The sequence below is a fragment of the Staurois parvus genome, unplaced genomic scaffold, assembly GCF_062004578.1.
Source record: "Staurois parvus isolate SC_StPar_1 unplaced genomic scaffold, SC_StPar_1.0 ptg000829l, whole genome shotgun sequence".
NCBI classification, from domain to species: domain Eukaryota; kingdom Metazoa; phylum Chordata; class Amphibia; order Anura; family Ranidae; genus Staurois; species Staurois parvus.
In genome coordinates, this window is record NW_028318625.1 from 361,078 (window position 1) to 378,847 (window position 17,770).

General features: G+C 41.0%; 1 protein-coding gene across 4 annotated transcripts in view; it reads left to right on the plus strand.

The window, feature by feature from the left end:
* Positions 1-17,770, plus strand: part of CTNND2 (catenin delta 2) — a 529,941-nt gene that overhangs the window by 257,914 nt on the left and 254,257 nt on the right. For all 4 annotated transcript variants that reach the window (XM_089655247.1, XM_089655250.1, XM_089655248.1 and 1 more), the window contains exon 10: positions 8,356-8,608. In XM_089655247.1, the coding sequence (XP_089511373.1) occupies positions 8,356-8,608 (253 nt within the window). The remainder of the gene's footprint in view (positions 1-8,355; positions 8,609-17,770) is intronic.

Below are 17,770 nucleotides of genomic sequence, written 5' to 3' on the forward strand. Positions count from 1 at the left end.
TGCATTATGAGAGCTCATTGATTGGTATTGATAGCTATTATAAATTTCTTAAAATCCACAAGTTTAAAAAAACACACAGTAGACACACAGTATGGGGAGTAGTACTGAATCTTTAACAGCAGAATTGCTGAATATACTGGCTTGCCTTTGGATAGGCTATCCCCCCTCCAGTCCATCATGACTCATCCACCTTACCAACTGTTTAGTGTCTGCCACCCCTGTTTGACAGTGCCTCCACTGGCTCCCGCTCACCAATCGAATAAAATTCAAGATACTTACAACAACTTATAAAGCCATCCACAACTTAGAACCTAGTTATAACACTAACCTGGTCTCCTCCCAGGATTTCGCCAGAGGCGCTCCATCCTCTGGAACTCCCTTCCCCAATGTGTCCGATATCTCTGTCCACATTCAGGCTAAGTTCACACTAATGCGGTGCGGTACATCGCATGTGATTCGCACAGGAACTGCACCGCATTCCTGTGCAAATCACATGTGATTTTTGTTTGGTGCGATTGGAGCCATACATTTTGTATGGCTCAAACCACACCGCACCAACAAGGTGCAGGACCCTATTCACACCTATGTGATCCGATTCTGCACATCGCACTGCTTTTTGCAGACCGATTACTGGGTGTTGTTAACTTAACATACACACCCGCATCGGTTCGCATGAACGGGGTGTGATTCTGACGCGGTGCGGAATTCGCACAGAAAACGCAGCGAATTCCGCACCGCATCAGTGTGAACCCAGCCTTAGACGATCCCTGAAAACTCATCTCTTCAGAGAGGCCTATCCTGCCCCCACCTAACAACTGTACATGTATTTTGTCCATCAGCCCATCCTCCACAGTTATTACCTTTTGTAATTCTCGACCCTCCCTCTTAGATTGTAAGCTCTAACAATCAAGGCCCTCTGAATTCTCCTGTATTAATTTGTATTGTATCTGTACTCTCTGCCCTTATGTTGTAAAGTGCTGTTAAAACTGTTAGCGCTATATAAATCCTGTATAATAATAATAATTAGTATCATATTTAAGGGACACTGAACTTGTCATGAAAATCATAGAGGGTTATTAGGTCAAGAAGGATATTGAATGTTGAAACACATCAAGGTTTACTATTAAATGCCTTGAGTTGGCTTTAACACACAATTGTTTTTGGCTTGGGGATCAGTTTTATTTAAGGGTAGTGTGCCTAGGCCAAGATTTACTTCCAGTATGACAAAATTATTAATGGCAATGCAGACAATAATAAGAAAATGACGAAACCTAAGGTAATATTTGTGGACCATAGTAAATTATAATAATTTTACAGGCAAATAAGCAATAAATGCTGTGTATGTGACTGAGAAAAATTATGTAGCGAAAACAAGAAACAACAAAATGCTTAAGAGACTGTATAGAAGAAAAAAAAAAAATTATATATATATATATATATATATATATATATATATATATATTTCCTGGCCAGTGAACATGGCATTCCTGGGGACAGCCATGTATCAGTAGGCTAGGCTTGCTTGGCTTATAAGAACTGGGACTGCCCCAGTCCCACTAAGCTAAAATTCCCTGACTGCTCATATAGAGATGACCATTACAGTACATTGGTTTTGATAAAGTTGGTTGATTTGTGTGCTATACATGTCTGGTATATAATCCGTCCAAAAAGTGAAAAAGTCTCACACATGGGGTATTTGGGGTGTAATTATAGGTAGCCTATGCGGTGTGTGAGAAATATCTTAATAAATTAACTATGTGTAAAAAAATATATATTGTATTCCACATTTCCAAAAACGTGTGGCAAAAAAAATTGAAGCCTTGAAAAGACTTGCTGTGCCACTTAGTAAATACTTTTGGGTGCTTTCTTTCCAGAATGTGGTCATTTTCTGGGTGGTTCCTCTGTCCTGGTGCTCCAGGGCCTCCCTGGAGTTCTGTCAGTTCATGTCAGTTCTGATCTCCTGATGGAGTTTCTATTGGAAAAAAAACCCATACAAGTGTCAAGTTTTTATAGCGTGTTTTAATAAATTATTTTACCCAGTTCAATTTATTTTGTGTGTGAACTGCTCCATATACACCATAGTGGAGGTGGGCAGAAGAAGGAAATATCCCATCAAAAGGTGAAAATGAGGTCAACGGTGAGGTTTCTGGAAGGCAGCAAGATGGGATCTCTGTGTAGAGCAGTAGTGAGACCAGAGTGGCAGTATGTGAGCTTTTAAACAGGTTAGGAAGTTTTACATGAGTGATATGTATTTATTCTGTGTGTCCGCATATGGAGTTGGCCAGAATCCCTGCTTGTGGGTAAACATGGAGTGTGGTTTTATTTGAATTTGATACTTGAGCAATTAGCAATCTCTGTCTCTCAGATAAGTAACCACTGACACAAATGATCTTTTTGAAAGAAGAAAAAAAGAAGCACCTCTAAGTGCAGCATTGTCAAGCTGGACAAAGGAGCATGCTTCTGCCAATAGAGGCCAGCACATGCTCCGAAACGCGTCGCAATGATTGCTGGTCCCTGGCATCATCATGCCAACGCTGACATTGTGCCTCAGCGTGCGTTCCAGACGCCATCTTGAGGAGTAAGTGTATGCCTGCCGGCTTCCTCATCTATCTTCTTCCTGTTACCACACTGGTTTATAGCTCAGACGCGGATGTCAGGAACCTGTCACAGCCGTTGCTTACTGGATACCACACACATACCTGCTTTACTCCTTGAATATTTGAGTGTTCTTACATTTGTGCTATATTAAAGTGGTTCTGCTGCACTTAGAGGCGCTTTTTTTTTCTTCTATCATACAGAGTTCTGCTACAGTACTACATGAAGCCTGCCCGTAGGCAGGCCATAGACGGGCTGTTTATCGGCCGATAAACGAAAAATTGGTCGGCCCCGTTGCCGATGCTGCCACCCATGTCTGCGAAAAACGTCCGTTTTTCATGGATTTTCTAGCATGACCGCTAAAAATAAATGAGGGGATCCGCAAAAAACGGCCGATGGGCTGGCTCCGCTAACTGCGTGATTATCGGCCGATTTTTCGTGCGGACGAAAACTCCGCTGATGAACGACCCGTGTATGGCCTGCATTAGTGCTCTACAGACCTACCTAATCTAATTCATTTAGATTACATTAATACCAATAATAATTGGACTTTATGGACTTGGAATTAGTGTTTTGTGCTGATTATCATTTCTTCTTACTTTTTCATGAATGATCTTTTTAGCTACAGTATATGTAGGAAAGGCGTTATTACCACTGACCACCAATGTATGTAGCATTCTCCCTACTGACCACACAGCTAATGTCCCTCCTTCCCTATGGAAATAAAGTACTTATTGGTAGGAATTGCCTGAGGTCTTAAATTTATTTCAAGGGTTCCTCTATGCTGAATAAGTTGAGAAAAGTTGCCCTTAAATTAATCACTAACATGAAGTAGCACTTTGTGAAAAATTATCCTTTTGTCCAGTAATGGGAGCCTGTCAAAACATAACAATGCCATTAACTAAAACACTCATTCTATTGGGGCTTTCATAAGCACTCTTAGAAATTAAGGAGGTTTGTATGCTCTGTCCCTTCTAGACACAGGATAGCATAATTAATGTCACTCCACCCACTTCATGTTCCATCTTTAGAAGGACCTACAGCTCATAAAGCTTTTCTTGCCTCTCTAAATATGGCCAACGCACCCCATATATCTTTTTGTTTGTCTGACAAGTCTAGCTGCATGCCACAGTTTTCTGACTGCTAACAGTTTTTATGGTTTGCTTCCTCTTCATGTGAAAGCTTTGAGGTTGTTTAAATAAAGGTGCCAAAGTTAACATCAAAACCTTTCCAGGGTCACAATCACCACCATCCTCATGGTTTCTATACCTTTTAAAATTTCTCCCATCACTCAGTGTTAAGGACTGATATATGATCACAGTCTGAAACAGTACGCATTCACAAACTCATTGACCACAGTTGGATTATATGTAGCTACCTTCAGGCGATTGTACAATAACAAAATGTGAGCTACAGGGACAACCCCTCTATATAACCCCTACCTCCAGCGAACCTAAATTTTTTGCTAGTGCTTTGCATTTTCTGAATGAATACAAAGTATTCTCTGATTGAATGAAGTGGAAAGCATGACATCACTACCCTGCCTCTCCATCTCGTCCAGTCAGGCAATGCCATGCCTTTCATTCATTCAGAAAGTGCAAAACATTCTCTGAATGGTAAAAATAAATAATATCTGCATTAGGTCAAAAAAATGAATCAACAGTGAAATAAGCGTCCGCTGAACAACTATGATACCAGTTAAAAGGACAATTAAACACGCAACAGCAGTGTGTTTAATTAAACAGCAGTGTGTTTAATGGTTTTATTTTCTTTTATGCTAAAAGAAAATAAAACCATTTTTTTTATAGTGACTGTGAAAAAACTGAAAAAAACTAAAGGGAACCCATGTACAGATGTGAGGAAGTGTTCACACACATATAAATTCAATAACATGCGAGTTCATATGCAAATATTTTATACAAATGTGATAATTAGTCCAGTTCAATGTCCTTATTATGAAATGAAAATAATCAACCAGGTGTGTTGCAATGTGATCAATTAATGGAAATCAATCACCAAGTGCAGCAATTAAACAGGAGCCTCTTACCAGAAATGGTGGACCATGAAATTATAAATGGACACAGCATGCAAAAACTGCTTCATGCTTGCATAAGGGCCTTGGGTCTCACCGTGGCCTCCTTCAAGGTGGTGCAATATGGTTAATTTAATTCTAAACTGTTGCAGCTTAACATTCTAGCCATGTCAGCTTTTTAGCATTGGGCATCTGTTACTCAAGCTTTCCCTGATGCCAGTTCTCTGATGCTCACTGAGTCTGTCGAGCTCTTCATGACCTGTTCTGTGAGCCTGCTGGCATTGTGTGCCATGTTGCCCATTCCTCAGTTGGACTTATTTTGGATGTCCCAGTCAAAATGATCTAAAGAATAATTAATCCTGATATTTCACTGGGCACATTTGGAAGTGGGAAATCATTTAGGTAACAGTAATCATGTTTGCTATAAACTATAGGAAAGGGAGACAAGAACATTAAAGTTCAAATGAGCCAACTTTACTAAGCTGCGCTACGTACTACACGATACTAAATGGCATCAAATTCTTGCCACTAGGAACACTGAAGAAAAAGGGTCAGCATTCAAAAGCAGGAATGCAATAAGAAATGCAAAATCATGATTAGGACAGCTAAATTAAATTATGAGACACATTACTAACACAAACATTTTTGAAATATATTAATAGTAAACAAGTGAGGTTGGAACATATTGGCCCCAAAAAAATTATCAGGGAAAGTTGGTCACAAGTGGCAGGGAGAAGGTGACTTTAAAAAATACACTTCTCAGTTTCTACAAATGGAAAGCAGGAGTATAGTAAATAAGACAGTAATGTTAATAACCTTATACTGATTGTACCCTTGTGGCTGACAGAAATCAGTATTCAAAAAACTAGAAAAACATAATGTGAATAAATCACCAGGGTGTCTACACCCAACAGTTCTCAAAGAACTTGGTCATTTATAGCCAGACCATTATTCCTAATTGTTAAGAACAGCTTACTAACTGGAATGGTACCAGCTGATTGGCAAAAACCAAACATGGTATCATTATCTAAGAATTTGATGAAGAAAGTAGTAATCAAAGTGGACAACCTTTTGACATTTTATGAGTTAAGTTCTAATTCAGATAAAGAAAGGCCTGTGGATGTAGTGTATCTGGATTTCACTAAGGCATTTGATACAGTACACAATTGCTTAATTTCCAAATTAATTTTGTTTGTCTTTGATGACATGGTATGTACCTGGATAGAAAACTGGTTACAGGAGCACATCCAGAGGGTGGTGATTAATTGCATATTTTCTGAATGGTCTAGAGTTGTAAGTGGGGTACCCCAGGGCTGTGTCCAGTGACCAATACTGTTTAACTTGTTCATAAATGATATAGAGGTTGGATGTATTGGTTCAATCTCAGTGTTTGCTGACGATACACAGCTAATCAGGGCAATAAGCTCACAACAAGATATAGAAACTGTACAAGAAGAGTGGAAAGCTATGTGGTAGATGAGGTTCAGTATTGAAAAATATAAAGTAAAACACCTGGGAGCTACAAATATGAATACAAGTCATACATGAGGGGAGGAACCTCCTGAGGGAGTCGATGATGGAATAGAATTTTGGGGTCCCAGTAGATCACAGGCTTGGTAATAGGATATAAGGCCTAGCTGCAGCAAGCAAGGCTAGCAGAATGTTAGCATACATTAAAAATAGTATTTACTCAAGAGATAAAACTATAATTCTACCACTTTACAAAACTCTAGTACGGCCACATCTTGAGTATGTGGTTCAGTTCTGGTCACCAAACCACAGAAAGTATGTCCTTGAACTGGAGAGAGTTCAGAGAAAGGCAACAAAGCTAATAGGAATGAGGAATGACTACAAACAAATGTATTCTCTCTGGAGAAGAGGCACTGAGGAGGGAATATGAAAGTGATATATAAATCTTTTAATGGTGACCCTGGCATTGGAAGAAAACTGTTTAATTTTAGGTCTCTAAAGAAGACATGCTGTCACACAATGATGCTGGATGAGAAGCGGTTCAATCTTAAACAGTGTAAGGGCTTTTTTACTGTTAGAATGGTAAGGATGTGCAACTCCCTTCCACAGTTGGTGGTGTCAAATAAATTGTGTAGATAAATTAAAAAAACTTTTAGATGTGTTACTTGACAAACATAAAGCTATGGAAAATGGTAGTGACACACATACACATACACACACACACACACTTAGGTTGAATTGGAGGCAAGAATTATGGGAAGTTAAAAGTTGAATTCCTAGGAAAACATCCATGATGTAAAGCAAAATTAAGCATCTTGCTGCAAGGCAAAAAAAAAATAAATTGCATAATGAACCCTCCATATAACGTAAAAGATATATTACCAATCAAAGAGTACTTTTAAATATTATTTCTAAAAAATCCATTAATAACTTTAATTAAATATTATTATTAATTGGTGTTACAAGGTCAATGCTGCAGAGAAAAAGGCTTTATTCTGGATTTTATCATATTTATTTAAAACACTGTTTAGTTGATTTACTCAAAGCAAATAGGCTGTTTACTTTAGAATTGGAGTTGCAGTTTGCAAGGGAATTCGCCTCAGAGCTTAGTGAAAGTGGTGGTTTCACTTTGCAAATAACCAATCAAATGCAAGGAACACAGTGTTTTTGCTTTCACATGATTGAATGATGGAAGCCAGCAGAGCTTCACCTTATCCACTAAAGATGGCCATACGTGGCTCAGTTTTTTCATTCAGTAAGTGTGCTGAACAAAATAACAACCAATTCCCCCATCCACCTTTGAGGTGGATGTGAGAATCATCCCCACTGTATCATTGTGTTCTGAGGGTGGGATTCCCCTGCTGTCAAAATACGCTGATGGAAACATAATTTTCCAACAAGCCTGTGCATTAAAAGTTGATTGTTAAAATGTCTAATCATGAATGGGAATGGCCATAGATTAATCAAACTTCAACCAGACGCTGCTAAACCACCAAATTCCAATCCATGTATGGCCAGCTTACGTCTGGTGCATATTCTCTTGCAAAGTGAACCACCTATTCAACCCCTGGATGTTTGACACCACAAAAGCAAATCAGACATAAAATTAGATAGCTTTACATGATGAAATAGAGTACGCAATGTTAAATTTGCAATTTTTATACTTTCATATAATATAATTTGATATTATCAGGCATTATGAGGGGAAATGCACAATTACTGTGAATATTTTGATCTGTCAGAGCTTGTCCAACTATGCCTTCAGGGCCCGTTAATTGAAAGTTACTGCTATTAAAAATCCATTGACTCGGATGAATGAAAATTCTCATAGACGTAACTAATTATTGTGAAAATATCTTTATATTTACATTCCTTAAAACTAAAAATGTGTAAAATGCGGAATGTGTGCGCAAACTGCTGATTTGATTGACCTGTTCTATGGAAAATTGTTTTATACAATGGACAGTATTTGCATATCTACAATCTGCTTCAATAAAATTTAAATACTTAATCTGAATACTTTTTGTTTTCTAACACTTTGGTTTTTTTTTAAACAATAAAAAAATCTTGTAGACAAAAATGACATACAGCTGTTTTATCATATTGTAATATTGCCCATTTGTCTTAATAGGTAACACAATGCTTCTTTTTTTATGCCTTCCCTGTATATGTGTGTATTTTTTCCTGCCTAGACCTGGTTAACCATTTCTGTGAACAGATCCTCAGTTTTTTACTTTGTCCCTACTTTCCTGTCGTAGCCCCATGTTCCCCTGGTGTCGACTCCGTACCTTTGCAGCGTACAGGCAGCCAACATGCCTCTCAGAATGCAACAGGGACCTTCCAGAGGGCCAGCTATGCTGCAGGCCCAGGCTCCAATTACGCAGATCCATACCGACAGCTGCAGTATTGTCCATCTGTTGATTCACCCTACAGCAAATCAGGGCCAGCTGTACCACCAGAGGGAACATTAGCCAGGTCACCGTCCATTGATAGCATTCAAAAAGATCCAAGGTAAGTGGCTTTAATCATTTTTTTTTTACATTTGAGATTTTTTTATATGTTATTTTTTTTTCTTTTAATGAAAACCATCATAGGAGTGAATAGCCTTAGCACAATGGTGTCCGTTTATGAACCAGCGGTAAATGATCACTGCTCAGTTCTCCGGAATTCTCGGAGAACACAGTTCTCCTGCCTTTTATGAAGTGGTGTAGATCAGTTCTCCAAACGAAGGGAGAACGATCTACAAAAACTGGAAAACGGCTGCTTTTACTATAATCTCGCGAGATTACAGTAAAAAATCAGTTTACTAAGCAGAGGTAAATTATCGCTGCTTAGTTTGCGGTTCCTCCAATTCTGGGCTGGAGAATCTGGAGGGAGAACACAGATCTCCAGTGAAGGGCTGAACATGTTCTCCGCTGATCTCCTGAGTGTCATAAACTGTGAATGACCAGAGAGTATCTGCGATCCTCTGAATTGCAGCTATTCTCTGTGTCATAAACGGACACCATAATGCCAGTGGGAGTATTGATTTCAGAGGTCGGGTCTCAGAATTCAGTGGCTACAAACAGTAGACTGTAGTTATAAAGCTTTACAATTAGACTGAATAAGTCCTGTGTCCTTCATGTTAAAAGAAAAAAAAAAAACCTTAGTTTCTCAGAGCACTCCTTGTGTTGTACATCTGGTTCAAAAGACAAAAATGCACTGGATTTACATTTTTTATGTATCTATTGAAATGTTCAAAATGTTATTGAATAACCCTGCCATGTTTTTAAATAAACAATTGCATTTAAACAAAAGGTGCAGCGCTGATATAAGTAAGTGAAATTGAATATTATATGCTACCAGACAATATTATAGTGTAACAAAAATGATGAAAGAATAATGACCAAAAATAAACGTCCAACATACGAATAGCAAAAATATGAATGTAATTCACTATAATATGTCCCATAAGAGTGTCCATAAATTGTCCAAAACATTATATGAACCAGTAGTGAGTAATAACTGTGACGTCTGTGATACTCCACCACTATGCACTCACCAGAAGTAAAAAGTAAGCCAGCATTGAATGGAAATGACTCCTTGGAACGTATCCGCCCACTTCCTGACTCCAGTCACTGATCCATCCAAGATGAAGTACCTCCTAAGGGGGGAGCTCCTCTGTTATCTCCTGCAAGAGAATCCCCGACATCTTCCACTGAACAATACGAGGAATCCGATAATACACAGAAGCAGTGCGCAGATTAATCCCCACTGCCTAAACAATTGCATTTGCTTGAGTAATTTCCCATGCAATATGCTGCCATCTCTTAAATGCTCTTACAATAGAAAAACCCTTTCTGCAACTGTACATAAAACTCCCTTTGTTCCAGTTAAAAGATACCTGTTTGCATTTTGTAATGACCCTAAAATTGCATTCCAGACAGTTGTAACAGGCACAAATGAATGCAGCTCTGTATGCATTTGTGTAGCTTAGGGGTCTTTTGGGGAAGCAGTGTAAATACCTGAATTTTGACCTGGTATTAAATTTCATGCAATCCATTCTACAGCAGAGCTCAGACTGGACCTGTTGAGGGAGATGTAGCACAAGGTGCCATTCAAAAGATAACTCATCAATCAGCTGCTTGCAACTACCTGCATTAGATAGCATGGTACAAAAGTACCATGCAATCTGGTTGCTGTGTGTTTCAAAAAGTAGTGCAAAATGAATGGGGCTGAAATCACACTGCACAGAACTACATGTGAATCGCACAGTAACAGCACAGCGTTTGGGTATGTTAAGTTAACACCCCAAACTCGGTCTGCAAAACGCGGTGTGATCTGCAGAATCGGATCGCATAGGTGTGAATACCCATACAATCCGATTCTAGTGCGGACCCAAAAAAGGGTCCTGCACCTGTTTGGTGCGGATACAGTGCAATTTTAGCTATACATAATGTTTGGATCAAATCGCACCACACACAATCCGCATGTGATTTGCACAGGAATGCAGTGCAGTTCCTGTGCGAATCACATGCGATGTACCAAACCGCATATATGTGAACCTGGGCTTAATGTGACCTATAAACTGTACAACTCAATTGAAAAACAAACTGAAATCTTTTAGGTGGAGAAGTAAAGGTAAAAAACTAAAATTATGTGGTTGCATAAGTGTGCACACCCTCTTATAACTGGGGATGTAGCTGTGTTCAGAATTAAGCAACCACATTCAAAATCATGTTAAATAGGAGTCAGTACACATCTGCCATCATTTAAAGTGCCTCTGATTAACCCCAAATAAAGTTCAGCTGTTCTAGTAAGTCTTTCCTGACATTTTCTTAGTCGCATCCTACAGCAAAAGCCATGGTCCGCAGAGAGCTTCCAGGAGAAGGGTACAAAAGAATTTCTGAGGCATTAGATATACCATGGAATACAGTGAAGACAGTCATCATCAATTGGAGAAAATATGGTGCAACAGTGACATTACCAAGAACTAGACCTCCCTCTAAAACTGATGAAAAGACGAGAAGAAAACTGGTCTGGGAGGCTGTGTGGTACATGTGACAACAATCTCCCTTATCCTTCATAGGTCTGGACTATGGGGTAGAGTGGCAAGATGGAAGCCTTTTCTTACGAAGAAAAACATCCAAGCCCGGCTAAATTTTGCAAAAACACATCTGAAGTCTCCCAAAAGCATGTGGGAAAATGTGTTATGGTCTGATGAAACCAAGGTTGAACTTTTTGGCCATAATTCCAAAAGATATGTTTGGCGCTAAAACAACACTGCACATCACCAAAAGAACACCATACCCACAGTGAAGCATGGTGGTGGCAGCATCATGTTTGGGGCTGTTTTTCTTCAACTGGAACTGGGGCCTTAGTCAAGGTGGAGGGAATTATGAACAGTTCCATATACCAGTCAATATTGGCACAAAACCTTCAGGCTTCTGCTAGAACGCTGAACATAAAGAGGAACATCTTTCAGCATGACAACGGCCCAAAGCATACATCCAAATCAACAAAGGAATGGCTTCACCAGAAGAAGATTCAAGTTTTGGAATGGCCCAGCCAGAGCCCAGACCTGAATCCGATCAAAAATCTGTGGGGTGATCTGAAGAGGACTGTGAACAGGAAATGCCCTTGCAATCTGACAGATTTGGAGTTTTTTTGCAAGGAAGAGTGGGCAAATATTGCCAAGTCAAGATGTGCCATGCTGATAGACTCATACCCATTCTGTAATAAAAATAAAAGGTGCTTCAACAAAGTATTAGTTTAAGGGTGTGCACACTTATGCAACCATATTATTTTAGTTTTTTATTTTTACTTCCCTCCACATAAAATATTTCAGTTTGTTGTTCAGCTGAGTTGTACAGTTTATAGGTTACATTAACCACTTGCCTACCAGGCACTTATACCCCCTTATTTACCAGGCCAATTTTCAGCTTTCAGCACTGCCGCACTTTGACAATTGCGTGGTCATGCAACATTGTACCCATATGAAATTTTGATCATTTTTTTCTCACAAATAGAGCTTTCTTTTGGTGGCATTTAATCGCCACTGGGCGCTTTACTTTTTGCGCTATAAATAAAAAAAGTGCAAAAAATTTGAAAAAAAAAAAAAGTTTCTTTGTTTCTATTATAAAATTTTTCAAGCAGGTATTTTTTCTCCTTCACTGATGTGCGTTGATGAGGCAGCACTGATGGGCACTGATAGGCGGCACTGATGGGCACTGATAGGCAGCACTAAAGGGCACTGATAGGCAGTACTAATGAGGTGGCACGGATAGGCGGCACTGATAGACAGCACTAATGAGGTGTCACGGATAGGCGGCACTAATATGCAGCACTGATAGGCGGCACTGATAGGTGACACTGATGATGGGTACTGATAGACGGCACTGACTGGCATCACTGCTGGGCACTGACTGGCGGCACTGACTGGCACAACCCCTGGGCACTGACTGGTGGCACTGACTGGCAGCACTGCTGGGCTGCACTGGTGAGTGGCACTGGTGGGCAGCACTGGTGGGTGGGCACAGGTGGGTGGCACTGGTGGGCACAGGTTGGTGGCACTGTTGGGCACAGGTAGGTGGCACTTCTGGGCACAGGTGTGTGACACTGCAGAGTGGCACAGGTGGGTGCACTGCTGGGCACACTGCTGGGCACAGGTGGGCGGAGCTAGTGGGCGCACTGCTGGGCACAGGTGGGTGGAACTTGGGGGTGGCACTGCTGGGCACCGATCATCAGGGCACTGATCATCAGTGCCCTGATGATCGGTGCCGATCCCCGCTCTGACAACTGCCGGTTCTCGGCAGTACTTTCCTCACGATCTGACAGCGTGAGGAAAGTGCAGCCGAGAACCGGCACTTGCATTTCCCTCTGATCAGCGTGTCATTAGACACCGCTGATCACGTGGTAAAAGGCCGCTGTGATTGGCCTTTTACCACATCACGTGATCAGCTGTGTCCGTAGGACACAGCGATCATGGAGATCGCCGGGTGCGCGCCCCCTGGGGCGCGCAGGAGAGCATGTTCTGGGAGGACGTCATATGACGTCCACTCAGAACTGGCCGGCCGCATTTTAGCCGTCATTCGGCTATCTGCGGTCGGCAACTATTTAAAGGTGGAAAAAGTTCTGAAATTTTTTATCTTTGTCTCATTTTTTTACATCACAAGAACATGACATTTTAACAGGGGTGTGTAGACTTTTTATATCCACTGTATGTGAACCGGCACTAAAAAAATGCTCTAGTGCTCAGAAACAATTCACAAGTATACACTGCACCTTTTGTTAAATTGTTAAAAAGTGAATTATTCTTTTCTTAAACTATCACCTAAAAAATAACTTTAACCAACTGTCCGTAAGCAAGCTTATTAATCAAAGTGCCGAAGTCTGATTGTATTATTATAAATATATTATATATGCTGATCTTTTTTTGATATATGGTGCCTGTAATCATCTGTCTTAGGGCTTGTTCACACAGGTATCATTTATGCAGCATTTGTAAAGCCCCATAACCACACTGTAATGTCTGCCATGAATATTACAATAGACACCACACAGTGCAGTACACACAGGAGTGGCAGCTTTGTGTTGTGTTAAAAATTTAGCAGCATGTTGCTCTCATGAGGTATTGACACTTTTCAGCCACCTCTATTAATTTAAATAGTAACACACTATAACTGCATCCTAACCACACCTATAGCACTTATGGTGTGTTACTGAAGCATTTATAAAGTGTTAGCTGAGTACTGGGGGAGAGGCAGTCGAGGTTCCTGTATCTGGGGGAGAGGCAGTCGAGGTTCCTGTATCTGGGGGAGAGGCAGTCGAGGTTCCTGTATCTGGGGGAGAGGCAGTCGAGGTTCCTGTATCTCAGAGTGCTGTGGAAAATATTAGAGAACTAGGACACAGCAGCTCCAGCTATTTCCTGTCTGCACAGAGCAGCTGTGTGGTAACACCATTTAATTCTGTGTCAGGCATAAGCATCAAGCCACCTACCAATACCAACAGTGCCAGGCAGGAGCAAGGGCATTAAAGCGGAGTTCCACTCACTCTGTAAAAAAAAAATAGGTCAGCAGCTAAAAAAACTGTGACTTTTAAAAAACAGCCACTCACCTGTCCCACGTTCCCGCAGTGCCCCTGCCTCACACCCAACATCCTGTATTCAAGGCGCCAGAATCTTCAGTGTGGGCACCCCGCTGTGACAGCTTGAGGCTTCACAGCCGGGTGCCCACTGTGCTGTGCTTCCTAAATGGCCCCGTCTTCTTCTGGGACCTGTCACGTGTCCCACAAGACTACGAGGAGGAAGGGTAGGAGGACAACTTCCACTTCCGATCGCCTAGGCGATCACAGCGGAAGTGGGAGCGGGTAAATGTCAAATTCAGGTACCCACTCCCCCCCTGCTCCCCAAAGGTGCCAATCCTTAATGGAGAGCGGGGGACCAATCTTTAATGCGGAACTTCCCCTTTTGGGTGGAACTCTGCCTTAAGAATTATTACCAGTGGCAAAGCGTTTTGTGTCAATAAAGGTTAGCTGGACCAAGCCAAGTGTCAAAGAGATCAAACTATACAAACCCATCTATCAGAGAATTCACAGAATTGCCTGTTATCACATCACAACGTAAACAGGCTTCTAAGTACAGTAGACAATTTCTTCTACATTATTTCCCCTTTAAGCACTTCAAACTAGAAAAGCAACACTTTCATGGGCATTTAACAAGCATTCTTCATGCTTTTTCAGTGCTTCAAAAACACAACAAAGATGCATCATAATTGCTATAGGCAGATTAATGAGCATTACATATAAAATAAGTAGTGAGCGCTCTAAAAGATGTCAGCAGCTAGAACACATTAGGCAACCATAATGCCTTAAATATAAACAGTCAAACTAAAATAATGAAGTGCAGCGCTAAGAAGAATAAAAAGTCAATAGAGTGATAATCTGGTATCACAATGATAAACTGTAGAGGTACGGAATCCCACGGCTTCCACTTTATCAGAGTAACAGAAATGTGCACTCACCGGAAACGCATGGGTTATGCGCATGTGTGATTATGCATCACGGGCAATGGGAACATCAGAATCCAGGCAGCCAGGCGTCTCCCTCACGGTGGGTCATCACAGACTCCTGTAACAGGTCCGGGGGATCCCCTTAAGGTAAGCCAGGTGTTCCCTTCTCCAGGAAAAAACCTCCTCTCAGGATGGCAAAAGTGCTTTCTCTATGGGAGTGAAAGCTCCAGATAGGAGCCCCAGAAAACAAATGCCCAAAATAGTGTAGTATGTTCAAAATCTCAGGTTTATTCATCAAAATAGCAGCAGGACAGTAAGCATATGGTACATCATGGTATGTGAAGTACATAGAGTAAACAGAGCGTGACGTCATATACCCGCCGGAGCCACGAGGAGGCCCGGCGTTTTACACCACTGGGGGTCAGTACTGCATCTGTTTACTCTATGTACTTCACATACCATGATGTACCATATGCTTACTGTCCTGCTGCTATTTTGATGAATAAACCTGAGATTTTGAACATACTACACTATTTTGGGCATTTGTTTTCTGGGGCTCCTATCTGGAGCTTTCACTCCCATAGAGAAAGCACTTTTGCCATCCTGAGAGGAGGTTTTTTCCTGGAGAAGGGAACACCTGGCTTACCTTAAGGGGATCCCCCGGACCTGTTACAGGAGTCTGTGATGACCCACCGTGAGGGAGACGCCTGGCTGCCTGGATTCTGATGTTCCCATTGCCCGTGATGCATAATCACACATGCGCATAACCCATGCGTTTCCGGTGAGTGCACATTTCTGTTACTCTGATAAAGTGGAAGCCGTGGGATTCCGTACCTCTACAGTTTATCATTGTGATACCAGATTATCACTCTATTGACTTTTTATTCTTCTTAGCGCTGCACTTCATTATTTTAGTTTGACAGATTAATGAGCATTGCTTCATAATCAATACACATGTGAAGGAACTGTTAACGCCATGTCACACTCTGTAGCTACAAACCTCTCTGTTTACTTACTCTGGTAATGTGAAGCTAGCTTTAGAGTTTCAGTGGTAACTGGCTACAAAACCATGGTTTGCCATTATCAGTTGCATTGAATAACATGAGTACCTACTGAAGATGGCAATGCTGTAGCTAGCTCCAAATGCTGCAAAAAGTCAGTCACTCCACAACTGAACATAAAATTGTTTTTCATTTTTCCTATACAGAGCTTTCTTTAACTGAAATTCATTTCTAGCTGCTGCAAAATCAATAGTATGACATTGCCCTTTATCTTCATACATGCACTGTGTTTGATTGGAGCATCTCAGTCCCTAACCTGAACATAGGACCTCAACTAAATGGCAAATGAACTAGATAACGCTATGCAAAACCAATCCTTGTGTCCCTATGGAACCCTTTGAATTCCTATGTATCCTAGACCCAGGTTTTACATAGGGCTCTTACAATCAGAAATGGAGCCCCCAATCTTACTAGGTTCCTTGGCATCACCCATCCCCTATCAATCAGCTAACAAATGCCAGAATATAATGGACAGAAGATACTCTGGCATCTAACTGCTGAATGACAGGAGTGGACTGAATCTAAAGCAGCCCATAGAGGACTTGATTTTCTTTCCTTCCACCCTAGGTGGAAGTGGGATTGGGGGGTATATCTGCACAGAAAGCCTTCCTTGCTGGCAGAATACTGTACAATGATTACGCCGCTGGCAGGGATCACATGTTAAAAAATCTGACAGGCTGGTTATACCCGAGTCGACTGATTGATCAACTTGGTTACAATCAACCTGCTCATACATGGAACAAAATTTAGTCAGTCCCTGCTGAACCGGGCAAATTTTGATCCATGTATGAGCAGGTTGATTGTACCCAAGTTGATCAATCAGTCGACTTGGGTATAAACACCCTGTCAGATTTTTTAACATGCGATCCCTGGCTGCGGCGTAATCATTGTACAGTATTCTGCCAGCAAGGAAGGCTTTCCGTGCAGATATACCCCCCAATCCCACTTCCAACTATGGTGGAAGGAAAGAAAATCAAGTCCTCTATGGGCTGCTTTAGATTCAGTCCACTCCTGTCATTCAGTAGTTAGATGCCAGAGTATCTTCTGTCCATTATATTCTGGCATTTGTTAGCTGATTGATAGGGGATGGGTGGTGCCAAGGAACCTAGTAAGATTGGGGCTCCATTTCTGATTGTAAGAGCCCTATGTAAAACCTGGGTCTAGGATACATAGGGATTCAAAGGGTTCCATAGGGACACAAGGATTGGTTTTGCATAGTGTTATCTAGTTCATTTGCCATTTAGTTGGCCAGTTATTGGGAATGTGCATAGATTTGCTTGTCAGTTTTGATTGACTATATTAGACAACAAAGTGTATGCCATCTGAAAACACAGAAAGCAAGTCCATCTCTGTGCTTATAAACTCAAACTTAGCATGTGATGAACTAAAACTACTGCCCAAATTCCTTTATGCAGGCCTTGCACGGCATATATGGATCCAAGCTGTAGGCATAGGATGTGACAATCATACATACTAAAATTTGTATGAAGCTAGACTAAACCTTTAACAGTCAGAAGTATATTGTTCTGGCCTAAAAGTTGTGAAGGTCTTCTGCAAGTTACCATAACAAATATTATCAGGCCGCACAAATATTGCAGCTTATCTTGCTCCACACTTCAGGATAA